This window comes from Stenella coeruleoalba (assembly GCF_951394435.1).
Source record: "Stenella coeruleoalba genome assembly, chromosome: 4".
NCBI classification, from domain to species: domain Eukaryota; kingdom Metazoa; phylum Chordata; class Mammalia; order Artiodactyla; family Delphinidae; genus Stenella; species Stenella coeruleoalba.
Window position 1 is genome coordinate 137,678 of NC_137149.1, and position 27,789 is coordinate 165,466.

The 27,789-nt window shown below is 56.8% G+C and overlaps 1 protein-coding gene across 1 annotated transcript; it reads left to right on the forward strand.

The window, feature by feature from the left end:
- PDE6B (phosphodiesterase 6B) lies at nt 1-27,702 on the forward strand (the record flags this gene model as incomplete). The annotated part of the gene is made up of 22 exons (XM_079920443.1): nt 1-468; nt 3,132-3,284; nt 3,616-3,705; nt 15,160-15,300; nt 15,392-15,466; nt 16,357-16,421; nt 17,226-17,292; nt 17,438-17,485; nt 18,172-18,321; nt 18,508-18,651; nt 19,045-19,110; nt 19,616-19,762; nt 21,532-21,639; nt 21,959-22,068; nt 22,302-22,389; nt 22,801-22,901; nt 23,144-23,251; nt 23,773-23,836; nt 24,138-24,212; nt 25,442-25,525; nt 26,655-26,811; nt 27,641-27,702. The coding sequence occupies 22 exons, from the start codon at nt 1-3 to the stop codon at nt 27,700-27,702; spliced, it is 2,571 nt and encodes an 856-aa protein (XP_079776569.1).
- Nucleotides 27,703-27,789: the final 87 nt, after the last annotated feature.

Sequence of the window (27,789 nt, forward strand, 5' to 3'; positions counted from 1 at the left end):
ATGAGCCTCAGCGAGGAGCAGGTGCAGACGTTCCTGGACCAGAACCCTGGCTTTGCGGACCAGTACTTTGGAAAGAAGTTGAGCCCTGAGGATGTGGCCAGCGCCTGCGAGGATGGGTGCCCGGCGGGCTGCACCAGTTTCCAAGAGCTGTGCCAGGTGGAGGAGAGCACGGCCCTGTTCGAGCTGGTGCAGGACATGCAGGAGAGCGTGAACATGGAGCGCGTGGTCTTCAAGATCCTGCGACGTCTCTGCTCCATCCTGCATGCCGACCGCTGCAGCCTCTTCATGTACCGCCAGCGCAATGGCACGGCCGAGCTCGCCACGCGCCTCTTCAGCGTGCAGCCCGGCAGCGCCCTGGAGGACTGCCTGGTGCCTCCTGACTCCGAGATCTTCTTCCCGCTGGACATTGGGGTCGTGGGCCACGTGGCTCAGACCAAGAAGGTGGTGAATGTCAAGGATGTGACAGAGGTGGGTCCTGGGCCTCGTGGGAGTTGGCGAAGTGTTCCCACAGTCCCCGAAGGATGGGTCAGCCCACTGGCTGTGAGGGGGCCCTCGGCTTTTAGGAAGGCGGCCAGAGAGGCAAGTGGAACAGGTCCAGGCCAGAGCTCGCGGGAAGGAAGGAGGCCCTGGGGTGGCTGGGAGGGCAGCCTGGGCAGGCCCTGCTGCCCCCTTGACCTATGATTCCCTGGATGGGGGTTTGGGAGGACGGCGTCTGAGCAGGGGCTGGCGCAGAGGCCCAGAAGGGAGGGGCCAGTGGACCCCAGAGCCCTAACCATACTGCTCACTGGGGCGAGCAAGTTTGGGGGTTCAGGAGAAGCTGGTCCAGGTTCCCTGGTCGTCCAATGGTTAGGACTCGGCAGCTTCACTGCCACGGCCTGGGTTCAGTCCTGGAACTGAGATCTGCAGGCATCACAGCCAAAAAAGAAGCAGCAGCAGCAGCAGCTGGTCCAGGAGGGGGCAGGAGGGGTGGACGCAGTGAGTGCCTGGAGCGGAGAAGTCTGGGAGGACAGGTTCTGGTTGGACGGGAGGGAGGGGGAGGCCAATGACACTTCTGGGGGTGGGGCGGGGTGCCAGGAGGACAGATGCCCCAGGGGAGAGGGTGGCTGGGACTGGGGGGAACCACGCCTGTTGGACACGTGTGAGGGACAGGGCCCCGAGGGGGCGCAGGGAGAGCCGGCCGCCTTCTCCCGTCCCCTCCGTCCCACCCCAGAGAGGGCTGCTGCTATGGCCTGGGAGCGGGAAGCAGGAGCCTCGGGCTGGCTCACCTCCTCCACTTTCTGTGAAGGAATCCAGAGGGCGTTACCCAGCGGGACGGGCCTCCGCCAAAGCAGCCAATGTCCCCTCGTCCCTGGAGACAAACGGACGTGTGGACGGACCCCCAGACCCCTGGCTCCTTGGCTGCAATCCTCTTAAACTTATCTGCTCAAACAAGCCTCGGCCCAGCGACCTGAATATAGTAATCTCTCAGATTAGCTTCATCTTCACTTCCTTTTTAGGAAACGGGTCACCCGTGAATTGGGATGTCAGGAGCATAAATTACCAGGAACAGAAGTGCGGCAGGAATGGGGGGAATGGGGGGCTACAATGAGTGCCTCCCCTGCCACCCCCGCCTCTCCCACTACATCTTGCCCCCTCCCTTCTGTGAGCCTCCAGCTGCACCCCCCACCTGTGCTCTTGGTGTCTCTGAGGGTCTGGTTCAAACTGCCTGTGCCCGCCCCGGGGCGGGGCTGTCTCTGCCTGGGGCTCAGCTCCCTCTGATGTTTTCACAACTGCCCAGCACGCTAGATGCCTCCTTCATGGGGCAGGGGCATGGCATTCGCCTTAATCCTCAGGGCTACGCTGCAGTGGAGCAGAGACCAGGGTCAAAATCAGCAAAAAGTCGAGTCTCCAATAAGTGTATCATGAAGCCCAGATGTCACTTTATGGAGGGGAAACTGAGACAGAGCCTGTGTCCCACCGTGGCGGGGGGGGTGTGGACAGCGGTGGCCAGAGGGGGCGCCGCAGGGCTGTGATGTCACCCCGCCACCCCTCTGTGGCCCCTGAGACCCCAGGGCTCATGGGGAGGCAGCCGGGCAGGAGGTCCCAGAGGGTCCGGCATGTCGCCAAGGCATCTAGACCCTGTCGAGGTGGGCGGCTGGCCGTGGGAGGAAATTCCCAGGAGCCGGGGTGGCTCAGAGGAGGGAGGAGGGGGCAGGACTGCACAAGCCGTGCGGAGCACAGCTGGGTCAGGAGGCGGGGGGCCCGGGATGCTGTGGTGACCGATGGCTGGGTCTGGGCAGTGGAAGCAGAGAGCTGGGGGCACTTTAAAGAAGTGGGTTGGGCCGGAGGGGCAGGGAAACACCAAGGCCCAGGTCCTCTCTGTGCGGCGGAGGGTGGATGCCGATCCTCGGAATGGGGACAGGGCGGGCAGGTGTTTCTGGCAGTGAGATCAGGGGCAATGGGCCTGAGGCTGGTCGTACTCAATCAACTGGGCCAGGACAAAGCTCAGATGAGCTGTTCCCTGTGGAGACAGACCTGAGAGCCCTTCCACTGGCCCCTGACTAGGGAGAGGCCCCAAAGAGCAACTCTAAGGCTGGAGGAACCTGCCCTGGGGGCCAGAGTTGGGCAAAGGTCTCATCTTGGGGCAGGAAGCCCGCTGGAGCGTGGGCCCAGGAGACGCCCCCCGGGGCGTGGCAGATAGGTCCTGGGTATGGGAGGTGGCCCAGGGTGGCTGAGGGCAGCAGGAGATGGCAGCCTAGACAAGGAGGGGCTTGGGGACAGGCAGACTAGACAGACTCAGGAGACATCTAGAAGGCCAGTCGGCCAGATGGCAGCAGACGTGGGAGGAGCTAGGTCTGCCCGCAGCCCAGGGGGCGTGCAGAGCCTGCAAGGCCTCTGCAGAGCCCGTGGATCGAGAGCTGGGGGTCGCTCGCTCTGAGATGGGGTGATAGAGACTGAGGCAGGCTGGAGCCCCGAGGGCAGGCCATTGGCTGTGTCCTCATGTGCTTCCCAGGCTCCTGATACCCGGGGCATGGCCACCTGGGTCTCAGCCCTGGCCTGGGCAGCTTAGCCCTGACCCCCAGGGACCAGGGAGACCAAGACTCCAGGTCCGCAGAGCGACGGGCTCTCCCTTCTCTCCTCTTGCCTTGCAGTGTCCCCACTTCAGCTCCTTTGCTGATGAGCTGACCGGATATGTGACAAGGAACATCCTGGCCACGCCCATCATGAACGGCAAAGATGTTGTGGCTGTGATCATGGCTGTGAACAAGCTGGACGGCCCGTGCTTCACAAGTGAAGATGAAGACGTGAGTGTCCGGGAGCCCTCTGGACGCGCACACGCGTCTGTCCCCGGGAGCCCTCTGGACGCGCACACGCGTCTGTCCCCGGGTCTTCACGGTCCAGTGCCCGGCGGGGCCCACGCCTGGCAGGTGACGTCTGTGTAGGCACCTGTCCTAGGCTCGGCTCCGAGGGCTCATCTACACGTTTGTGTACACGTCCGCGGCCCGCAGGCTGAGGTCCGTGCTGCGCGTGCGGCCCCGCCTCCAGGCAGCTGGGTGTCTCCTGCACAAGCGCACACCTGGGCGCGCATCTGGAAACCAGGGCTCTGACCTGCTGTTGCCACAACTCCCGTTTCAGGTCTTCCTGAAGTATCTGAACTTCGGGACGTTAAACCTGAAGATCTACCACTTGAACTACCTGCACAACTGCGAGACGCGCCGAGGCCAGGTACCCGCACGCGCTGCCAGCCAGGGCGCCCCCGCCGGCTGCAGAACCTCCGGGCTGCCTGAGCGGGGCCAGGCCCCCCCACCCTGGTCTCCGGACAGAGGCACATGGTTCTGTGGGCACTGGGCAGCCGAGGGAGAGGGCCCGGGGCTTCCGTGGCTGCGGACGCGGAGCTGTGAGTATGCCGAGCTGAGGGCAGCGACGCCGGGTGCCTCGCCCTCGGGCCCCGGGGCTGTGACCACCTGCAAACACGGGCGTCAGCATTCCTCCCTAGAAGCTGCCTCAAGCCTTCTGTGGAAGGAGCAGGGGCGGATTATGACCGTAGAGCAGGGGCTGAGGGTCCCACAGTCCGCGGCCGATCCTCCCGGTGGGCTCTGCCTCTGGCCACACAGGAGAGCAATGGCTTCCAGGACTGCAGTCGGCTTCCCCCTGAGCGAGGAGGCCCGGGGGCCCCGGGGGGACACGGCGCTCCACCCTCTGTGGCCCGTGCAGAAGGCGGTAGGGGGCGCGGACACGGTGGGGCGGGCAGGGCGTGAGAGAGGGCGCTGGGCAGGGCCTGAGGCCGCAGAGGAGCTGGAAGCCTGCGGCCAGAGGGACTGCAGCGTGGGGCTCCGGAGGGCACGTCGGAAGGCCACCAGGTGGACTCAGCCCCACGCTGTGGGGACGGGGTTGCACGGGGGATTTGTTCGGCCCGCTTCTTTCCTTCTGCCGACATTTGTCTGTGAGTCGGGACTCTCGGGTGTTTCCGGCGCGACCCGACTGATTTCTTTGCTCAGCCTGTTTTCTCAGCAGCTCCTGCGCCCTCTGACATGCCCATCGACCCCATCTGTTTGGTTGTTTGGTGGGTGGATTTTTTTGGTTTGGGGGTTCTGCACCTCCGTATTCTCTGGCACTACAAAATGCTTCCGTCTCATTTGTATTTTCCGTCCCAGTCCTGGAATTAGCCATTCCTCAAGGAGTACTGGTTCTTTTTGCCGGAGACGGTCTTAGAAACAACGACCTGGGCACCAGGTGTGATCTTGGCTTGGCGTGTCATAGCTTCTAGGTCCTCTCAGCTGACGGAGCGAGGAGATAGGTGTGTGTCTGCAAGCCCATGCAGGTGCACGTCTGTAAATACTTCTGCGTGTAACCATCTGCATCTGTATCAAGTTAAGCCTGAGTTCTTGCTGATGCCACCAACCCCCATCATCCCCACGTGGATCATTCTGGCCTCCGCCACCCACCCCCCCACGCTACACGGAGACCCCTGGCTCCCGTCCTCTGCCGTCCACTTAACGTCGTTGTCCAGCCCCCTTGCACGCGTACAGCAGGGTACCTGTGACCCATGAGAAACAAGTTCATCACTGGAGCACAGAGATGTGTGCAGTTCCTTTGCCTTTACTCTTGCAGACGCCATGTATTTCCAAAAACGCTGAGGTCAGCACCTTTTCCCCACCCGCTTCCGTGAGGAGATCTCTTGCATTCTCTTGTCACAGTCTGCATTCTTTCCTGGAATCCCCCAACCTACCAAATGATTTTTAAATTTGCAAACACTATGGTTCATTCTTTGTGCTGTAAATTTCTATAGGTCTTGACAAATGCATCATGACATGTACCCACCATTACAGTGTCATAAAGAATCATTTCACCACCCTAAAGACCCCCACCTCCACCAAAGCCCTGACAACTACTGATATTGCCACTGTCTCCATAGTTTTGCCTTTTGTAGCATGTCATGCGCTTGGAATCACATGGTATGGAAGCTTTTAGGACTGGCTCTGTTCGCTTGGTGATATGCATTTAGGTGGCTCTTTTCGCTTGGTGATGTGCATTTAGGGCTCCTCCGCGTCTTTTCATGGCTTAGTAGCCCATTTCTTTTTTTTTTAAGCATCTTTATTGGAGTATAATTGCTTTACAACGGTGTGTTAGTTTCTGCTTTATAACAAAGTGAATCAGCTACACATATACATACATCCCCATATCTCCTCCCAGCCCAGCTCTTTTTGTTGCTGAATAGTATTCCAATGTCTGGATGCATTACAATTTATTTAGCCATTCACCCATGGAAGGACATGTTGACTGCTTCCAGCTTGGGGCAATTATGAATAAAACTGCTATAAACATTTGTAGACAGGTTTTTGTGTGGGTACAAGTTTTCAATTCGGTTGAGTTAATACCAAGGTGTGTGATTGCTGGATAATATGGTGTAATTGTGTTTAACTCTGTGAGAAACTGTGCAGAAGTGGCTGTACCGTTTCACATTCCCATCAACAATGAATGAAAATTCCTGTCACTCTGCATCCTTGTCAGCTTTTGGTATTGTCAGTTATTTAGATTTTAGTCATTCTAATAGGAGTTTCGTATTATTGTTTTAAATTACAACTCTCTAATGACAAATGATGTGGAGGATCTTTTCATGTACTCATTTGCCAACTGTATATCCTCCTCTTTGGTGAGGTGTCTGTTCAGATCTTTTGCCCAATTTAAAATTATGTTGTCTGTTTTCTTACTGGTTAGTTTTAAGAGTTTTTTTTGTAAAACTGGGGTTTACGTCCTTTATCAGATATGTATTTTGCAAATGTTTTCTCCAGAAGTATAGCTTGTCTTTTCATTCTCTTACCAGTGCATTTGGAAAAACAGAAGTTGTACATTCTCTTTTTTTTAAATCGAGTGTAGTTGATTTACAATGTTGTGTTAATTTCTGCTGTACAGCAAAGTGATTCAATTGTACATATGCATACATTCTTCTTGAATATTCTTTTCCATTATGGTTTATCACAGGATATTGAATATAGTTCCCTGTGCTGTACAGTAGGCCCTTATTGTTTACCCATCCTGGATATACTAATGTAAGTGGTATTGTGTTCTTAATTTCAAGTTCCAATTGTTCATTGCTGGTATAAAGGGAAGCAGCTGACTTTTGTATGTCAACCTTGTTATCCTGTGACCTTAAGACAATAACTAGTTCCAAGAGGTTTTAAAGATTGATCCCTTGGTATTTTCACATAGATGATCATGTCATCTGCAAACAAAGACAGTTTTTCTCCTTCCCTACCCATGTCTATCCATTGTTCTTCCTTTCCTTGCCTTATTGCGTTCGCTGGGACTTTCAGTACGATGCTGACTGAGCGGTAAGAGGGGCATCCTTGTCCGGCTCCCAGTATTAGGGAAAGAAGCAGTTTCTCACCATCAGGTATGACATCCACTGTAGGGTTTTTGTAGAATTTTTATCTAGTTGACCAAGTTCCCCTCTATTTCCACTTTGCTGAGAGCTTTTATTCCGAATGAGTGTTCGATTCTGTCAAATATTTTTCTCCATCAATTGATGTGATCGTGTTATTTTTTTCTTCTTTAGCCTGGTAATATGATGGATTACATTAATTGATTTTCAAATGCTGGACCAGCCTTGTGCACCTGGGATAACTCTCACTTGGTCACGGAGCATAATTATTTATATATACTATTGCATTTGTTTCACTAATATTTTGTTAAGAATTTTGGTACCTATGCTCACGAGAGATTTTGGCCTGTAGTTTTTCTTTCTTGTAATGGCTTTATTTGGTTTTTGTATTAGGGTAATGCTGGCCTCAGGGAATGGGTTAAAATGTCTTCCTCTGCTTCTATTTTCTGGAAGAGATTGTAGTGAATTGGTGTAGTTTCTTCCCTAAATGTTTTGTAGAATTCGCCAGTGAATCCATCAGGGATTGGTGGTTTCTTTTTGGAAGGTTATTAATTATTGATCCGATGTCTTTAATACTTATAGCTCTATTAGGATTATTCTATTTCTCCTTCTGTGGGTGTTGGTAGTTTGTGTCTTTCAAGGCATTGAAACATTCATTTAATCTAAGCTATTTAATCTAGATTATTAAATTGGGGAGCAGAGAGTTTTACAATTTATTACTTATTTTCTTCTGCCTCCTTTAGGCTTAAATTAGTCTTCTTTTTCTAGTTTCCTAGGATTAGATTATTGATTTCAGATCTCTCTTCTTTTCTGATATGTACATTCAATGCTGTAAATTTCCCTACAAGCACTGCTTTCACTGCATCCCACAAAGTTTGACATGTATGTATTTCCATTTTCATTTAGTTCGACATCTTTCTAAATTTCTCTTGAGACTTCTTCTCAAGAGAAATGTATTAATTAGAAGTGTATGGTTTAATCTGTTTTGGAATTTTCCAACATCTTTCTGTTAATGACTTCTAGCTTATTGCCCTGTGGTATGAAAATGTATTCTTTATGATTTTTAATTCTTTCAAATGTGTTAAGATGTGTTTTGTGGCCCAGAGTATGGTCTCTCTTGGCGAATGTCCCATGTGACCCTGAGAAGAATGTGTATTCTGCTGTTGTTGGATGAAGTAGTCTATAGATATTCATTATATCCATTGCTGTTTAGTTCGACTATTTTCTTACTGATTTTCTGCCTGCTGGATCTATCAATTCACTGAAAGAAGAACATTGACGTCTCCAGCTATAGTAGTGGATTTATCCATTGCTTCTTGCAGTTCTAGTAGTTTTTCTTTACGGAATTTGGTGCTCCGTTGTTAGGTGCATAATACACAGTAAGGGCTGTTATGTCTTCTTGGAGAAATGACCCCTTTATCGTTATGTAATAGCCCTCTTTACTCCTGATCATTTTTCTTCTTCTGAAGTCTGCTTTGTATAAAATTAATATAACTATTTAGCTTTCTTTTGATTGCTGTCAGCATGGTATATATTTCTGCATCCCTTTAATTTTTCCCAATTATTTTCATTGTGGTAAAATACACATAACAAAAAATTTACTACCTTAATCATTTTTAATCTACAGTTCAGTGGTATTAACTACATTCATGTTGCACAACCATCTCCACCGTCCATCTCCAGAGCTCTACACAGCTTCCCAAATTGGAACTCTATCCTCATTAAGCACTAACCCCCCGGTACCCCCATCCCAGCCCCTGGAAGCCACATTCCACTTGCTGTTTCTGTGAGTTTAGCTCATACAGGTGCAACCCTACAGTACTCGTCTTTCTGTGACTGGTTTATTGCACTGAGCAGAATGTCCTCAAGGTTCGTCCCTGTTGTATCATAGTACAGAATTTTCTTCCTTCTTGAGGCTGAATAGTATTCCATTGTAGGTACAGGCCGCACTTTGCTTATCTATTCGTCTGTTGCTGGGCGCTTTTGTTGCTTCCGCATTTTAGCCATTGTGAATAATGCCGCTGTGAACATGGGTGTACAAATACCTCTTTGAAACCCTGCTTTCAATTCTTTTGAGTGTATGCCCAGAAGGGGAAACGATGGATCATATGGTAATTCTGTTTAATTTTTGAAAGAACTTCCATACTGTTTTCCAAAGTGTCTACACCATTTTACATTCCCACCAACAGTGCAAGGCAGTCCCGATTTTTCCACATCCCTGCCAAGACTTGTGTTCTGTTTTGTTTTGTTTCTAACACTAGTCATCCTAACGGCTGTTAGTTAGTTCTGACTGTAGTTCTGATTTGCATTCCCCTAATGATTAGTGATATTGGTCATCTTTTCATATGCTTATTGGTCATTTGTATTTTTTCTTTGGAGAAATGTCTATTCAAGTTCTTTGCCCATTTTTAAATCTGGTTGTTTGTTTTTGTTCTTGTTGTTGAATTTTAGGAGTTCTCTACATAATCTGGGTATTAATCCCTTATCAGAAGTGTGATTTGCAAATATTTTCTCCCTTGTGCGTTGCCTTTTTACTCTGTTGATGGTGTCTTTTGATGCACAAAGGTTTTTAATTTTCAGAAAGTCCAGTTTGCTATTTCTTTCTTTTGTTGTTAGTGTCTTTCAATTCATATCCAAGCAATCATTGACAAATCCAATGTCATGAAGCTTTTTTCCTGTGTTTTCTTCTGAGTTCATAGTTTTGCGTGTAGATATCTGGTTTTCCTGGTACCATTTGTTGAAAAGACTGCCCTTTCCCCACTGGATGGTCTTGGCATTCTTGTCAGAAATCATTTGGCCATATATGCTAGGGTTTATTTTTGGACTCTATAAGCTATTCTTTTGGTCTGTAGGTCTGTCTTTATGCCAGTATCACACGTTTTGATTAATACAGGTTTGTACTATGCTTTGAAATCAGAAGATACGAGGCCTCCGGTTTTGTTCTTTCTCAAGGTTGTTTTGACTATTCAGGGTCCCTTGAGCGTCTATATGAGCTTTAGGATGGGTTTTTCTACTTCTGCAAGAACATCATTGAGATTTTGATACGGATTACATTCAATTTGTAGGTCACTTTGGGTAGTATTGACACTGTAACAATATTAAGTCTTCCAATTCATGAGCAAAGGATGTCTTTCTAAGTATTAATCTATTTCAGCGATGTCTTATAGTTTTCATCGTTACAATAATTCCAGCAATTGTTGTAATTGCTCATGTATTTACCTTTGCTGGGATCTTTATTTCTCCATACAGCTTTGAGGTCCTTTCATTTCACCTGCAGGACAGCTCTTGCAGGGCAGGTCTAGTGGTCATGAACCCCCTCAGCTTTTGTTTTTCTGGGGACGTCAATTTCTCCCTCACTTCTGAAGGACAGCTTTGCTGTTATTTTTTCTTCTTCTTTTAGGCACTTTGAATACATCAGGCCACTGCCTCTGGGCCCAAAGTTCCTGATGAGAAATCTGCTGATAAACTTACTGAGGCTCCCTTGTATGCGATGAGTCACTTCTCTCGCTGCTCTCAAGGTTCTGTCTTTCGACAGCTTGATTATAATGTGTCTTGGTGTTGGTGTCTTTGAGTTCATCCTACTTGGTGTGTTTTGAACTTCTTGGGTGGAAATATGCATGTCTTTCATCAAATTCCAGGGGTTTCCAGGCTTTATTTCTCCAAATATTCTCGCTGTGTGTCCATCTGCCCTAGGTGAGGTCTAGCCCATCTCCCTTGGAGGAGGTGTTCTGAGTGGCTCTCATTCTGCCCTTGCTTTGAGGCTTGCTTTCTCCCAGCTTCCTCTCGGCCAAGCCCCTTAACCTAACTGCTGTGAAGACATCTCCCCAAATTCGTATCAGCAGCTCCATAACAGTTGCCTCAAGGCAAGATTCAAATCCAGCCCCACATACCCCGGGTGCGGGCCTAGTGAGGCACGTCTGGAGCATTTTCTGGGTCTTGCCCCACCACACACACTTTCCCCCAGTGGATCTCCCCCAGGGGATTGTGTTCCCTCTATAGGAAAGTCAGGTCTCAGGAGAAGCCAGGGTTTTGATTCTCTGCCTGTCATGTCCTGAGTCCCCACCTCCCTCTCTGGATACCCCGCTTTTCTGCTCCCTCTCATGCAGACCGTCTCAGGGTCCCTGTCCTTCCGCACCTCTCATCAGCCACCCCAACTCAGCAGTCAGAGCCATACTTTGAAAACTTAGGTCCTGTCACTTGGTGGTCTTCAGGGACTCCCCTGCACCTTTCTGGCTCACCCCATTCCACCATTCCGCCCCAGCCATGCTCCCCTCAGGGGCCTCTGTATTTGCAGGTCCCTCTGCCAAGAATACCGTCCCACATACCCCATGGCTCCTCCGTGGAGAGATCTCCCCCGACCTGAGCATCCCCACACTCTGGCCCTGTATTCCCTACCCAACTCCACCTGCCGCATCCCCTGCATTTACTCATCTCCCTGTGCCAAGCCTTCTGGTTGGTTGGTTTGTTCATGTTCTAGCTGCCACCCGCTCCCCACTTTAGAAAGTGAATTCTAAGAGTTGGGGATTTTTGTCTGTTCTGTTGTCAAGTTATACCAGACCTAAAGCAGGCAATAAATATCATTCCAGTAAATGAATTTCTGACACTTAGGAAACACGACTATCTGGAGACTCGTTTCCAGCTCTTCAGACCGCGTGCACGTACAGACGTGCTTTCGGTGGGAGTTCTAAAGGGAACTTCCAACAATGGGCATACACGTCTCAGTTAAGTGCTTTGATTTCCACTCAGACGTCGCCTAATCCCAGTAGAAAGCCGTTTCTGAGACCTTACACTCTGAATGGCATTTTAAAGAAACCTAATTACTTCACAGCTCTCCCTCACAGCTCTTTTTGAAAAGAAAAGTCTAAAATGAACCAAGCCTGGCTGCCACGTTGCCTGTGGTTCAGCCTGGTGCCCGCTTCTTCCTCGTGCTGTAGGGGAGCCCCGACCTCCAATTAAAGCAGTTCTCAGCACAGTGCCCACCCTTCCCTCCCCCAGACCTTAGCAGCCCTGCAGGGTCCTAGGCCCCCCTCCCCAAGTCAAGAACCACTGTCAGTCCTTCCTGATCACTATCTCCATGGACTCTGGCTCAGGGGCTCCCGTTAATCCCTTTTTGAGAGTGTCTCAGCCACTTTGGTCAGAGGCCATAGAAGCAACAAAGAAATCATAGGTTTGGCCCTGGGATGTTGGAATTTATCTCAGACCTTCTGCGTCAAGCTGACTGGCCAGCTTTAGCTGTGGTTCCCCCTGCCCAACGGTCCATGTTGCACCACAGCTGGATGAAAGTCCCCAGGGGTGCAGGGCCTTGGCCTCCGTGCTGCCCCCCAGGCTGTGCTTTTGTCTATGACCCACTGGCTGGTGTGAAGACTGGAGCATGTGTGCTGCCCCTCCCAGGATGGGGTGGGAGACGTCCCGATGCAGGAGCTACAGAGAGAGCATACAGGCTCAGATGCTGTCGCGCAGCCCTGATCTGCGAACAAGTGGAAGCGTTCAGAGGTCAGGATATGTGAGTCTGAAGCAGCAAGGAGGGGCTGGCTCTCCTCCACCCCGGGCGGTGCAGGCTGGTTCTGTCATCGCAGCTCCCACCGCGATGTCACTGGACGTGAGGTTGGGAAGAGACGGGCCACAGTGTGGACCTCCTTTCCACCATCAGAAACCTTAGGAGTATGAAAACAGTGAACTGTAGCGAAATAATGAGGAAGCAATGCATTTGCATATTTATTACCTTTGCCTTAATGTAATTTTCTTAATTTTTAATTTAATTTAATTTATTTTTTGGTCGCATGGGTTGTGAGATCTTAGTTCCCCAAACAGGGATTGAACCCACTCCCTTGGCAGTGAAAGCCCCCTTCTTGGGGGCTGGAAAACTCTAAACCCTGACCTGGCAGTGGCTACAGGTGCCTCCGAAGATGCCTGCACCTCACTCAGGGTGCACCCTGGACGCAACTCACAGAGTTAAAAATGGAAACAGGAAGAAGGGAAGGGCAGAGGCCTGGGGTGGCCCGCGCTCCTGGCTTCAGACCACCGTGGACATGCTGCCTGGCCCGCTGAGCCCCCGTTTCCTTGGGGCCATATTAGTACCTGCTTCAGAGCAGGGTCCAACGTGGGGACTGGTCCTTGGTCCGACTGGGGCACTGGAGGGCAGGGGAGACAGGACACTCTCTGCTGGGACAGAAGGAGGGGACAGGGTGGAGAGTGGAGGGTCTCGCCTAGAGGCTGTGCGGGGACACCTTCTCACTCTGTCCCCCTCCTAGGGGATGAGTTTGGGGACTGAATTACTCAGATGGCTCAGAAATTAGGTGTGTGGCCCAGATACCCTCACCCCTGAGCTCAGCTGTCCAGGACATCCCTGAGCGCCCGACCTCCCCCACCCTGACATCTGTGACATGGGTTCTGGTCCCAACCAGGACTGGTACCCAGGGATAGCTCAGCGAGTACCTGTGGGATAGATGCACAGGACACTAGCACTCACACACACTCACACTCAGATGCACACATTCGCACACACCCACACTCACAGACTTGCTCTCACTGGCACGCGGGTCTCTCAGAGAGTCTGCCACCTGGGAGTCTCGCACATGTGTCGGGGGAGGGGGGGCTCCATGGTCACCCACACCCACTGCCCTGCATGTCCTTCCTCTGTCAGCTGGTGACTAAGCACCTCAGTCCCCTGCCGCTAACGGCCTGGAAATGAATGCACCCGGCACGGAACTCTCTACCTTCCCCCCACGCGCATTGGGTAAGGATGCCGATCTGCGGCTCCCCAGCTCTGTGACCTCGGGAAAGTCAAGTAACTTCGAGACCTCAGGTTCCCCACCTGTAAAATGGGATAGTGAGGTTCTGCCCTCTGAATGCTGGGAGGATTAAAGATCCTTAGAACAGCGAATCTCGCCGCCTCCCACGCACTCTGCAAATGCAGGCTGAGCACTCAGGGGCCAGGCGCTGCTCTAGCCATGAAAAAGCTGTGCCTCCCAACCTCATGGAGTTTGCGGTCGAGTCCGGAGACAGTGAGACTGTACATCTGAGAGGCCGGGGACGAGATGGGGTGCCGCAGGGCATCTGGTGCCGCAGGTGCTCAAGGAGGGCCTTCCCTGAGCCACTTTAGGCTGAGACTCAAGGATGAGAAAGTTCTGGGCTGAGGGCTGTGAAGGCAGAGAACAGAGCTTGTGCAAAGGCCCTGTGGTTGGTCAGAGCGAGCTTTGAGGTCACAGTGGGAGTGCGATTCAGACACACGGGGCAGAGAGGTGGCGGGGGCAGACCGCCGGGAAAGCCTCCTCCACCAGTGGGGAGAGGTGGGCACAGAGGGGCCGTGGCCGGGCTGCTGGGAAAGCCTCCTCCACCAATGGGGGGAAGTGGGTGCAGAGGGGGCGGGGCCGGGCTGCTGGGAAAGCCTCCTCCACCAATGGGGAGAAGTGGGCACAGAGAGGGTGGGGCCGGGCTGCTGGGAAAGCCTCCCCTACCAATAGAGCGAGATGGGCAGTGGGCTGCCTCCTGGTGAAAGGACTCTAGGGCAAGTGGGGTCTCCAGTGCCCATCCCTACCTGTAACAACAAAGGGTGCAGGTGCTGCAGAGGGCCCCGAGGGTGGCCAGCAGGGAGGGAGCCAGGCAAGGAAGAATTGCAGTGGAGGCGGAGGGGCTGGGCACCAGGCCGCCCTTATTAAAGGTCAGAGGGCACAGAGGTGGTGAGTGAGTGTGAAAGGGTGGGGTCTAGAGGGACCTGCCTGTGGGCCGTGGCTGAGGAGGGGGGAGGAGAGCCCGATGGGTGGCCCTGGACAGCAGCCTGGGGCCCAGTTGGGCGTCAATGTCTGGGGCAGGGTCTGGCCAGGGCCACTCTCAACTCACTTTGCAGAGACCACAAAAGCACTTGGCCTCCAGGAAACAATGAACTCCTGTTCTCACGCCCCAGCTTCTCACAGGCTAATCATGGAGGGCTGGCTGGGCAGATCTTTGCCCTTCAAGCTCATGGCAATCGATTTCAGTTTTCACTCATTCCCTCACCAACCCAGCCTGAGGCCAGCACCAGGCAGTGAGCGGCAGGGATGTGGCCAAAGACTGGAGACTTTGCCTTCCAGAAGGTTTGCAGGGCCCGAGGCAGGGAGCAGGGAGTCACGCGCTTGGATCTCAGCCTGGTGCCGGCGCCCTGTTGGGAGAGGCACCGTCACCAGTGTCCCCCAGGGCTCCGAGGTCAGAGCGTGTGTGAATGTGTGTGTCTCAGGCGTGACAGCTCACACCCAGGTGCCGCTGTGGTCAGACGGGTGTGGGCAGGTGTGGCCACGACCCACAGGTATGTCACTCCCCAGGTGCTGCTGTGGTCAGCCAATAAGGTGTTTGAGGAGCTGACGGACATCGAGAGGCAGTTCCACAAGGCCTTCTACACTGTGCGGGCCTATCTGAACTGCGACCGATACTCAGTGGGCCTCCTGGACATGACCAAGGAGAAGGTGAGGCCTCAGCGCCCCAAGGACCTCCCGGCCAGCCTCGCCCAGCTCCGCCGCTGACTCAGTGACTCACTCCCTTCTCTCCTCCACCCAGGAATTCTTTGACGTGTGGCCTGTGCTGATGGGGGAAGCCCCGCCGTACTCAGGCCCACGCACACCTGACGGCCGTGTGAGTCATGAGGTTGGGGGGAGGGACAGGCCCTGCCTGTGCACCCTGGATTTCCTGGCTCCAACCCCAGGGTGGGAAGGGGCCTGTCCCGGCCCGACCCAGGGTGGGAGAGGGAAGGAAGGCTAGGGGAAGGGTGTGGGCGCCGAGGACGAGGCTGTGGGCCGGCTGGCTATCTGACCGCTGCAGAGGTCAGGCCCCCGGGGCCATCTCCCCTGACTCCAGCCCTGCAGTGCTTTGGGGCCGAGGGCCAGGCCTGGTCTCCTGACAAGGGTTGTCAGCCTGGTTGTAAAGACCAACATCGGTTCTGGTTGACCCTAACCTCCCGCTGCCCTATTCTTAAATCATTGTAACATCTGCCTGAGTGGGGCTTCGTGGGTGTGTGTGAGCAGGGTAGGGACATGGGCAGGCATCTCTGTCACTTATTGTGCGTCCGACCCGGGTCATACTTCAGAGCGTGGCCATGCCTCAGTCTCCCCTCCTGTCAAATGGGGATAATAACAGGGCATCAGAGGATTCCATGGGTTCTGTGTGCCAAGTGCATGCAGGATTCTCTGCGCAAAGGCTGGCTGTGACCACGGCTTCTCATAGTTATGTGAGTGTGAGTGAGTGTGTGAGTGTGTGTGTGTGTGCGTGTGTGTCACAGACGTACAGGCCTGGGTCAGCTGCGTGCATATGTGTGAAGGAGCACAGGGCCCAGTTTTTGCATGGGCTTGAGTGGGACACAGACGGAGGGAAGACAGATGTAAACCAGAGTGTGTAATGTGTGTCCCACGACGGTTGGTGCGCGTGTACATCGTGTGCACCTGTGTGCCTCTGTGCAGTTATGTGGGCATATGTCTTGACGGGTTCCCGTCGGGGAGCCCCTCACGCTTGCTGGGTCTGTTTCTCAGGAAATCGTCTTCTACAAAGTCATCGACTACATCCTCCATGGCAAGGAAGACATCAAGGTCATCCCGTAAGTGTCGGGCTTTTATGAGGAGCACTGCCCAAGGGCAGGACCACCCCGGACCCCGGCTGGATTGGGCTGAGGACCTGTCGCGGCGGAGTCAGCGGCCCCGGCTTCGGCCCCGCACACCTTGGTGCTCCCTGAGCTGGGGGGCGCGGCGGGATGCGGTGGGGAGGGAGGTCCACTTACTGGTCTGGGAGGAAATGAGTGGGGGCCTGAGGAGGCCCGAAGCCCCACGGCTGTTGGTGCGGGTGCCCAGGGGGTCAGATGAGCTGTCCAGGCGGCCCTGTCAGCAGCGACTGGCCCTTGAGGCCCTCAGGGTCTCGTTTTGGTTGACCCAGACAGCCCAGCAGGTAGAGCCCCCGGCAGGGGAGGCCCAACACTGCACACACAATGGGGCGGGACAGGAGGGGACCCAGCCCGGCGGGCAGCAGAGCCGCGTGGAGCTCAGGGCAGCCCAGAGAGACTGGCAGGCGGCAGCTGGCCATTACCAGCCCTACAGCCGCATGGCCGTGTGGCCTCCGTGGCCCCACTAGCCTGTCAGGACCCCAGCCCGCAGGTCCCATGCAGGGACTGGGATCCAGGGCCAGGCCCTCAGGGGTGACGCGTGCGGCCCCCTGTAGGGCAAGGGGCCTCAGCGTGGGCAGAGGAGGAGTGAGGCCACTCAGGCGCCCCCAGACCTCACCCCTGGCCTCCCCCGTCTTCTTCCAGTCCTTGCCAGCTCCCCACAGCCCACCTGGGGTCAGAGACGGGAATCAGCACGGACACACAGCTGAGCATCTGGTCCTCTGACCCTCTGCTTCTCTCCCACAGCTCACCCCCCGCCGACCACTGGGCCCTCGCCAGTGGCCTTCCAACCTACGTGGCAGAAAGTGGCTTTGTGAGTCCCCCGGAGCCCTTCCCACCGGCCCGTGTGCCCCGGCTTTGCTCACTTGGAAGCTCCTCAGCTTGGACAGAGTCTATGTTAGAGTCATACTGTACATCTGGCCGCTTCAAGTGAAACTGTGTTTCTGGTCCTTTTTCAGATCTGTAACATTATGAACGCCCAAGCTGATGAAATGTTCAAATTTCAGGTACCCGTCTATTCATTCATAGAAAGCGTGTGGTACTTAGGAAAGAAGACATTGTGACTCAGAAAGGAGGGACTGTTTAGGGAACAACCTCACGTCTCACAGGCTAACGGCAGCAAACACGTGTTCCGTACACACAGGTCTGCGTGTTGGCTGGGCACGCCTGTGCCTGGCGAGGGTTCACGTCTGCTCCATGTGGGGACACATGACCAGGGCGGGCTCTTTTCTGAAGTAGGCCTAGGTCAAGTGGACCAGTGGAGACGGGCTTTGTGTCTCGGGGCCTCCTCCAGGAACTGGCCAGGGTCCCTATTTCACCGGCCAGGCATCAGTGGGATGTGAGCTAGGACCCACTGTAAGGCCCACTGGGACGGGGGTGCTAGGCCCCTTGCTCAACAATTATTAGGAACCTGGCAGCAGGGCACTCAGTCAAGCGGGGGGCCTTCCAAGGGTGGGACCCTGTGCGACCACAGCACTCACACAGCGAGGCTGCCCCTGTGGACAAGGCCTCCCTTCTCCTCTGGGGAGAGGTCACAGCACACACCCTTGGGGGCCAACAGACAGGAACAGTGACCCAGTCTCCACAGTCTGAGGGCAGAAGAAGCGAGGTTCACACTCCCTGGCTGACAAGCCGGGCCCGGGCCAGGGCCAGGCCCAGGGCAGCGGTCAGCTCCAGACGCCTCTCCTCGCAGGAAGGGCCTCTGGACGACTCTGGGTGGGTCATTAAGAACGTCCTCTCCATGCCCATCGTCAACAAGAAGGAGGAGATTGTGGGGGTCGCGACGTTTTACAACAGGAAAGACGGGAAGCCCTTCGATGAGCAGGACGAACTCCTGATGGAGGTAAGCGCCTGTCCAGTGGGCCCCGGAGGCGACGGCTGTGTGGCGGGGACACCGCCTGCTCCGGGCCCTGACCCGGCGCGAGAGCCCGGGAGGAGCTGTGAGGCCCCATCCCAGGGGCTGGAGGCCGGCCCCCTGGGAGCCCCCTGCGCACCGGGGGGGCCCGTGGTGGGTGACGCGCTCCTGCAGTCCCTCACGCAGTTCCTGGGCTGGTCGGCGCTGAACGCCGACACCTACGACAAGATGAACAGGCTGGAGAACCGCAAGGACATCGCCCAGGACATGGTTCTGTACCACGTGAGATGCGACAGGGACGAAATCCAGTTGATCCTGGTATGTCGGTGCCCCGCGGGGAGGCGGGGATCCCAGCAGCAGAGGCACCACCTGCAGCCCACTCGCCGCGCCGCACGGCTGGGCAGCCCTTCCCTGGGCCCCAGGCCCTCAGCTGTGGGCAGGCAGCGACCACGGCCCTTCTGGTCGTGCAGCGCAAGGCCTCCACCGTCATCGCCCTAGTGGAGAGCTTCGACAGGCGTGGAGAGGCAGGGACACGTAGGCACCGAGAGCCGGCTGGGCTCTCATCGTCGCCGTCTCTGAAGCCAGAGGCCTCAGCCGGGGCTCCTGGAGGCTCCCGCTGTTCTTTCGTGCCCAATGTCACTTTGTCCCACAGTCAGGAGGGGTGTAGCTGACACTGTCGCTCTGTCTCTTAGCACACGGTCTCTCTCCTAGCCAACAAGAGAGCGTCTCGGGAAGGAGCCTGCGGAATGCGAGGAAGATGAGCTGGGGAGAATCTTGGTCAGAACCTGACTCCCGCCCCCAGGTGGAGACTGGGCGGGCCTGAGGGGGGGGGGACGCCTCCATTCCCAGGAGGCCGGAGTGAGCTTGGGCACAGAGCGTGAGCTTGTGATGTTTGCCGCTGATACGCGTCCACGTTCCTGCGCATCGTGTGTGCCCGTGTCAGTGCACGTGTCTGTGTGTCCTTCCGTGTGCCTGTGTATTCACGTGTCCTTGTCTCTCTCTGCGCGTGCCTGTGTATGTGCGTATCTTTGTGTTTGTTTCCCTGACAACATCACCGTGTCTGCCCAGCTGGCAAGTTCTCGTTGTTGGGCCACAGGTGGGAGAAGGGGAGAGGAAGGGGGCTGAGCTGGGAGGGGATGTGAGTGCCCCAGGCTACTGGCTTGATGTTACCGGACACCTGGGGTGTCTGATGCTGGACAGAGTGTCCTGAGAGGAGAAGAGGCAAGAAACAGGCGGGGCTTCGGTGGGCCTGCCCGCTTCAGCCCCACAATCCTTCCCACAGAAGCAAGAGCTGCCGGGGCCCACCAAGTTTGATATCTATGAGTTCCACTTCTCTGATCTGGAGTGCACGGAGCTGGAGCTGGTCAAATGTGGCATCCAGATGTACTACGAGCTGGGAGTGGTTCGAAAGTTCCAGATCCCCCAGGAGGTGAGGGGTCATTCATGATCAGGGTCTCAGTTCAGGGAGAGGTGGTCAGGAGTCCCAGGTCCCGCAGGAAGTCTGGGGGCAAACATGTTCATTACAGAATGGACAGTGCAGGCCAGCAAAATATTCAGGGCAAGTGTGCCTAGAATACATGACTGGCTGGCTAGCTGGCTGGCTGGCTGGCTGGATGGATGGATGGATGGATGGGTGGATGGGTGGATGGATGGATGGGTGGATGGATGGATGGAAGGATGGATGGATGGGTGGGTGGATGGATGGATGGGTGGCTGGCTGGATGGCTGGCTGGAAGGATGGAAGGATGGGTGGATGGATGGATGGATGGATGGGTGGATGGGTGGGTGGCTGGCTGGCTGGCTGGATGGATGGATGGATGGATGGGTGGGTGGCTGGATGGATGGATGGGTGGATGGATGGATGGATGGATGGATGGATGGATGGATGGATGGATGGATGAGTGGATGGATGGATGGGTGGATGGATGGATGGATGGGTGGATGGATGGATGGGTGGATGGATGGATGGATGGATGGATGGGTGGGTGGCTGGATGGATGGATGGATGGGTGGGTGGCTGGCTGGCTGGCTGGCTGGATGGATGGATGGGTGGATGGATGGATGGATGGGTGGATGGGTGGGTGGCTGGCTGGCTGGATGGCTGGCTGGCTGGCTGGCTGGATGGATGGATGGATGGATGGATGGGTGGGTGGCTGGATGGATGGATGGATGGATGGATGGATGGACGGACGGACGGACGGATGGATGGCTGGCTGGCTGGATGGATGGATGGATGGATGGCTGACTGGATGGCTGGCTGGCTGGCTGGATGGATGGATGGACGGACGGACGGACGGACGGATGGATGGATGGGAAGTTTGTTACACAGGTACTCCAGGCAGTCTGATCATCAAGTGCATCACTGGGCAGCAGTGGGTGTTTGGTTTTGGAGGAAGAGGAGACAGAAGCAGCCCAGCACCTGTGCAGAAAGCACACAGCACCCTCTAGGTGTGAGCACAGAGGGCCCCTCAGAGACTGTCCCAGGGAGAGGGGCACAGCCTTCCCAGCTGTGCTGCTTCCCTGTGGTTTTCCAGCTTCTGCCCTGCCTCCACCTTCACACCTCAGGGAGCATCTGCTTCCCCAAGGCCAAGTGAGGGAACCGTCTTTCTCTGTGCCCTGGAGAACAAGTGCAGCAGGCTGGCATTTTCTATAGACATTGTACAAAAAACAAAGGGAAAACACAAAAGAAATAAACTGTAGAAAGTATTAACAGAATAAAAAATTTCCAAATAATTTCTGGCCCTAAAAACCACAGTGGAAGCAATGAGAGGCTCCCTTGGGCCCATGTTCTATTGTCCAGAGATAAGTGCTCACCCTTCTGCCACCCCTCGGCCTCTGGACCTTCAGCCACCATCCCCTTTCCCCCGTCACTGGGCCAGGTGCCCACACATCCTGCCGCATTCAGATACCCATGGCTGAAATGGACCTCGTCTTCTGAAATATCCCAGCCCCCTCTCCTGGGGTCCGTGTCTCAATCTGGGGCTTCGCAATAGGACGGAGGCCCAGATGCCCTGCTCTTGGCTTTGGCTCCACCCCTCCGGCTGCCTGCCACCCCGGGTGCACCCGGCAGGTGCCACCCACGAAAGGCCAGTGGTGGGGCGGGGACGGGACGTGGGCCTTTCCCACAGCTGTCAGCTGGGAGAGCGACGGTGGGACCAGGCGCTCGGTGCCTGGAGCCCACGTCTCCACCTCCCTCAGGTCTTGGTGCGGTTCCTGTTCTCCGTGAGCAAGGGGTACCGGAGAATCACCTACCACAACTGGCGCCACGGCTTCAACGTGGCCCAGACGATGTTCACGCTTCTCATGGTGCGTGGGTGTGGCGGGGGTGGGGAGAGGGCTCACCCGTCTGATCAGGGTGGTGAAGACCCTCCCACTTCCAAGGGCAGCACCCTAGGTGGCGGCCCCTCCACGTGGGAGGTGGGGGCCTTCAAGGGCAGAGGCCCCTCTGACTGGCGCACACCCCCAGCCCGGGAAGTGGATGGAGAGCACGTGAGCTGGGAAGGGGCAGTGGGGTCGGGCCCAGCTCCCCGCCTCCCACGCCCCTGCCCCCACCCGGCAGAGCAGGGAAGCAAGGGCAGGCGAGGGTGCTGACGGGCTGCAGGATCATGGGCTCCTGTCTCTGCAGACGGGCAAACTGAAGAGCTACTACACGGACCTGGAGGCCTTCGCCATGGTGACCGCCGGCCTGTGCCACGACATCGACCACCGGGGCACCAACAACCTGTACCAGATGAAGTAGGCGCGCTCCTGGGGCGCCCACGTGGCTGTGCGCTGGACGCAGCCACAGCGTCCCCGGGGAGGGGCCTGCGGAGAGCTTGCCTCCCAGCAGAGCGGCTGGGGAGAGCGCTCGCCTCTGAGGGCCTGCCGCGCCCACAGGGGTGCCCGTTCCTCATGGGGGGAGCTGGGGGCAAACAGGCTGCTCTGGGGCTCCTGACCACTGCTTGCTTTTCATTAAACCTCCGTGACAGATCCCAGAACCCTTTAGCCAAGCTCCACGGCTCCTCAATTTTGGAACGACATCACCTGGAGTTCGGGAAGTTCCTGCTCTCCGAGGAGGTGCGTGCCCTCCCTTTGCTCTCTTGCTGTATTTCCTGGCCGACTGACCTTCGCTTGCACCCCTGGAACTCCACTGCCAGCGTCCACACCACACAGCTCTGGCGCTGGAGAAGGGAGGCAGGCTTTGTGGTGGTGGCGATGGGGGTGATGGGATGGGCCTGGTGATTCCAGTTTGGAAATGCCCTCACAGGGGGTGAGGTGGGCTCAGGTCCCTGGAGTGTTGGGGGGGAGAGGGGGGGTGGGGGCCTCCCGGTGCAATGTGCGGCCACCTGGGCCTGGGGCCCATGACCCTTGGGTAGAAGCTGGCCAGCAACGCCAAGAGGGACAGACGGATGACCTCCAGGAGGGGTGGGGGAGGGGAAAGGACGGGGAGTGGGGGGGACGCACCTGTGACCAGAGCCCCGCCTGCAGACCCTGAACATCTATCAGAACCTGAACCGGCGGCAGCATGAGCACGTGATCCACCTCATGGACATCGCCATCATCGCCACAGACCTGGCACTCTACTTCAAGTGGGTGCCACCGCCCACCCGCCTCGTGGAGACCACCAGGGGGCCCCATGGGGAGGGAGCCTGGCTGGGGGGCACCTGGGGCTCCAGGCAGACAACCCGCCCCGGGGCCCCACAAAGGCTGCACTCCCCACCTCGGTTCCTCTCCTGGAAGGGCGTGTGGGGTTGAGATCAAGGAGGACGTGTGGTCCTGCGTGGCATGAGGGGGCGGGGGTCAACTCCCTCCCTTTGTCCTTGGGGTTCAGGAAGAGGACGATGTTCCAGAAGATTGTGGATGAGTCCCAGAACTACGAGGACAGGAACAGCTGGGTGGAGTACCTCTCCCTGGAGACGACGCGGAAGGAGATAGTCATGTGAGTGCAGGGCGACGCCTCCCCCGCAGGACCGCGAGCCCCAGGGCCCAGACGCTCCACAGCAAGAACAGCCCACTTCTCACAGCTTCAGCGCCTCCTACCAACGCTTCGCCTCGCCCGCTCTCCTTTCAGGGGAGCAGCAGCAGGACTTGGGGGTGGACGGCCTTGTCCACAATTACATACCGTGCTCGCTTCATGAGCCTCCGTCCCTCACCTGCAAAGTGCAGATTCAGAACTACGTCCAGCCCCAGGCCTGTCCCAGAGGTCCAATTAGGAAGTATGTGTAAATCACTGGTCCCCCAGAAGCACTTGCTGACCTTCCTGTCCCTGGCTGCCCAGGGAGAGGGGCGAGGAGACGGGGAGCGTGGGGGAGGCGTGGAGTGGTGTGCAGGGTAGCACCGTCCACTGCCGGAAGGACACTGGGACTTGGACCTGTGCCTCCACGGTCACCGGGCCTTGCAGAGGTGGAGGGGAAGGGGGGAGGCCAGTGTGGATGTGCCTGGAGCTCCGTCTGCCCACAGGGCCATGATGATGACGGCGTGTGACCTGTCTGCCATCACCAAGCCCTGGGAAGTCCAGAGCAAGGTCAGAGTCACGCGGGGCCCCAGACGTCTTGCCAGTCCTCACGGGGTTGCATCCAGGTGCAGCCTGGGTTGCGGGAACAGAGCCATTCATCTGCAACTAGTGCCGAGGGCTGCTGCCCAGCTCTGGGGCCCAGCCAGTGCCGCCACGGTGGAATGGGCTGCCGCACTCCCAACCTGAATAGTAGGGACACCAGAGTCTGGGGTGCAGAAGACCAAGGGCACCGGCCAACCTGACAGGATCTCAGGACAATATCTGACCATCACCGAATCCACAGCACGCCTGCCTTCCGTGTGCCTTTCAGGTCGCTCTGCTGGTGGCAGCTGAGTTCTGGGAACAAGGGGACCTGGAGAGGACAGTTCTGGATCAGCAGCCCATCGTGAGTGTTGCTTCCAGAATCCTCCACATACCCATCACGGTGCTTGGGAGCCTCGGACAGAGGACCCCGGGGGTCTGGGGTCCTGGGACCTAACTCTCGCTTTGTGGGGTCATGTGACGTGAATCTGGTGAGAATTTAGCTGGGACCGAATCTGGGTAAATTGCGGAAAAGGCAGGGGTTGGGTAAAACTGTGATGCCTGCAGTGATGGAAAGCCGTTGCCGAAGCTGCAGAGCCGGACTGGGGCTCATGACCGAAGGCCTCCACGGGCCCAGGCAGCTCTGCAGGGAGGAGGGGGAGAGGAGGCGGGGACCGGGGGGCAGGGCTGTCCAGTACTGGAAGGACCCTGGGGCTTGGATCTGTGCGCACGGTCTGGTCGCCAGGTCACAGGGGCGGAGGGGAGGGAGGGAGGCCCGTCTGGGCGTGGCTGGAACTCAGTCTGCCTTCAGGGCTGTAACGATGCCGGGATCTTCAGCTCAGCAATGTGGGGGTCAGGAGCCTGTTGCTAGACCGAAGTGGCACCTGCATGGGGACAAGGGCACGAGCATTACCCGACAATGGGCAGAAGAGATGGAGAGAGATTTTGTCTCACAAGCCAACTCCAGCCACTGAAGAGCTCTCTGAGCACCGGGCTGGGAAGGCTCTGGGCCAGGCGCAGGCTGCAGGAAAGGGTGCCCTGACCAACTAGCAAAGTCTCTTGGGGGAAGGGCAGGCAGCCTGTCAGTCTCCTCCGGGCCAGGCCTCTAGGGTCCTGCATGGCTCACTCCAGCACGCCGAGCTCCAGACAGAGGGCAACTCCGAGGAAGGGCCTGCCAGCAGGCAACCGAGGGTGGGGGTGGGGGAGGGGGGGTCCAGAGTCTGGACACCAAGGACAGCTCCTTCAAGAGCATGGGGGTTTGCCCCCTTGGGAGTCACGAGCCAGGCCTTGGGTCAGCACCATGGATAGCTCAAGGGGGGGGGAAGCTGGAGGAAGGGGCTCTGCGCTCCACGCCTGGCTGACGTGGCCTGAGCCCAGCGCTGCCTAGGGCAGCTCCCCAGAACGGGGCTGTGGGTCGGAAGGGAAGGGGCGTCCTGGCTTTCCCTTCCAAGGCCAGCTCATCCCCAGGGCGCTGCTCTCTTGTCTCCGTGGACAATTTCACCGAGCCGGGGTGGGGCTGAGTCCTGGGGGCTTGGGGAGGTGTCAGGCACGCCTGCCACCAGGTGCCTCACGGTGTCCCTGCTCCCCCACAAGCCGATGATGGACCGGAACAAGGCGGCCGAGCTCCCCAAACTGCAGGTCGGCTTCATTGACTTTGTGTGCACGTTCGTGTACAAGGTGAGCGGGGTGGCCCAGGGCCTGGCTGGGTTTGCAGGGGAGGGGCGGGGAATGGGCGGGGGGGGGTGCGGGGGGGACGGTGGCTCCCATCCCCCTTGAGTCTGCACTCGGAATCGAAATCCTCAGCGTCACCCCAAGGGGTCCCCTCCCCATCAGCCCCCCCAGTTTCTCCCTCCCAGAACGTCCTCCTGTTCACCTCGAGGTCGTACCTCAAATGTCCCTTCCCAAACCCCGTCTAAGGCGCCCCTGCCCAGGGCTGCACGCTGTTTTCAGGGCACTGACTGCAGTATACGTGCAGTGCATTTGTTCAGTGTCTGCACCCTGGGAGGAGGGGGGTGGTCCACTGTCGCCAGCTGGGTGCACGCAGCCCAGCAAACACCCGGGCACAGCCCAGTGACAGTGGGACGCATGCCAAGGAGCTGGGACAGGTGCTGTGACATCAGCTCCAGGGACTGGCAAGGGAGTGAGGGGGCAGAGCCCGCCCGAGTGACACACACCATGACGTCACAGGCCCCGCCCATCTTGGGGGGGGCAGACCCCACACTCCGAGGAGGTTTTCAGGTTGAGTTGAGTGACGTCCCTCCTGCTCCACTCCCCACCCCAGCCCCCGAGGTCTCACGCTTCCCTTTACCGAAACACCAGCTCCCTTTTCTGCCCCCGCCAAGGGGGGGCTGTCAGTGCTGGGGAGGGAGGCGGGACCAGGGTGCACATGCTGGTCCTGAGGTGGTCACTGCCGGGGACCACCAAGCACTCCCCTCCCACTGCCTTCCCCACGTGCGTCCACCCACACAGCCTGCGGGCGTTCACACGTGTTCCTGGGCGAGCGTGGGCTCTGTGTGACGTGCGATGTGCGTATGAGAGAGGGCAAAGGAGCCCCAACACCTGCACGTCTGGGCCGCCTTCCCAGCCCCCCCTGCCGGGGGAACGTCCCTTCTGCTTTGATGCTTTCTACTCTATTCTTGGGGACCTCGCCCCACAGCTCCTGTTCTAACCTCAAGGACACAACCCCCCACGTCCTTCTCCCTTTTCAGCCCTCTGCTGGGCACGTGGCATCCCCATGCCCCCCCCCCAGCCCAGCCCGCCCAGGAGCCACTGGGGCTGTGGCCTGACTTCTCGGTTCCCTTTCCAGGAGTTCTCCCGCTTCCACGAGGAGATCCTGCCCATGTTCGACCGGCTGCAGAACAACAGGAAGGAGTGGAAGACCCTGGCTGACGAGTACGAGGTGAAGGTGAAGGCCCTGGAGGAGGAGCAGAGGAAGGAGGCGGAGAGGACGGCGGCCAAAAAAGGTCTGCGCTCCACACCTGCCGCCGCCAAGACCACACAGCCGGGCCTCGGCCTGCAGGGCCGGGCACGAGGCAACAGAGTTCAACTCGGGGAAAAGCCAGCCTTCAGGAGGCCCTGTGGTCGGCGCACCAGGGCTCCTGGCTGCACAGGGCACAGGTGGCCACGTGGGGAGGCCCACCCCACAGGAACAGCCCTGCTGATTCAGCGTAGCTGGAGAGCATGGGGGCGCGCTTGGCGTCCTAGCCGGGACTCAGGAGGGAAGTAACTGAGTGTTACCTCCTCTATAAAAGGAAGGAAAGCCCCGCTGAAATAGCGTGAACTCTTAACAGCTCCTCTGTTCCATAATCAATCAGCAGTGCCCTCTTAGGGAGCTCAGAAACTCTACCTCCGCTCCCACGCCAGCCTGAGATAACAGCAGACGCATAGAAAACGACAGGAAGCGAGCTAGGAGTCAGCGTGCGCGGTGTCTTTCCCTGCGCTGCTGCACCTGTTCACCTTCACCCTGCAGTGCGGGAACGTGGCTCTATTGGAACCACTCAGCACGCCCCCCAAATCAGAACCTGTGAGCTGCTGCCTTGGTTTTCGCTTGCGCTCTGGGACTTTTGTCGCCATTCCCTGAAACGTCCCGCAGGGGAGGGAACCAATAGAAACAAGCCAGCTTCAGAGAGGCCTAGGCTGGAGTGTCACCAAGGGCTAAACTAGTAACTGCTGGGCTAATCGGCTTAGGCCAACCAGCCCGTCTCTGCCCTTCCTCCTGCAGGGTGTGTGGAGGGGAGGAGCTTGGCGCGCCCGTTTCTCACTCACCGCTCACCGTCCTGTCTTCTCTTGCAGCCGGCACAGAAGTTTGCAACGGCGGCCCGGCACCCCAGTCTTCCACCTGCTGCATCCTGTGAGCCGGTCAGCGGGCCCCCTGCCCCCTCACCCCACTGGGGCTGTGCCTCTAACCACTGGTACAAGAGGTTAAGAAGCCTGAGAAAATA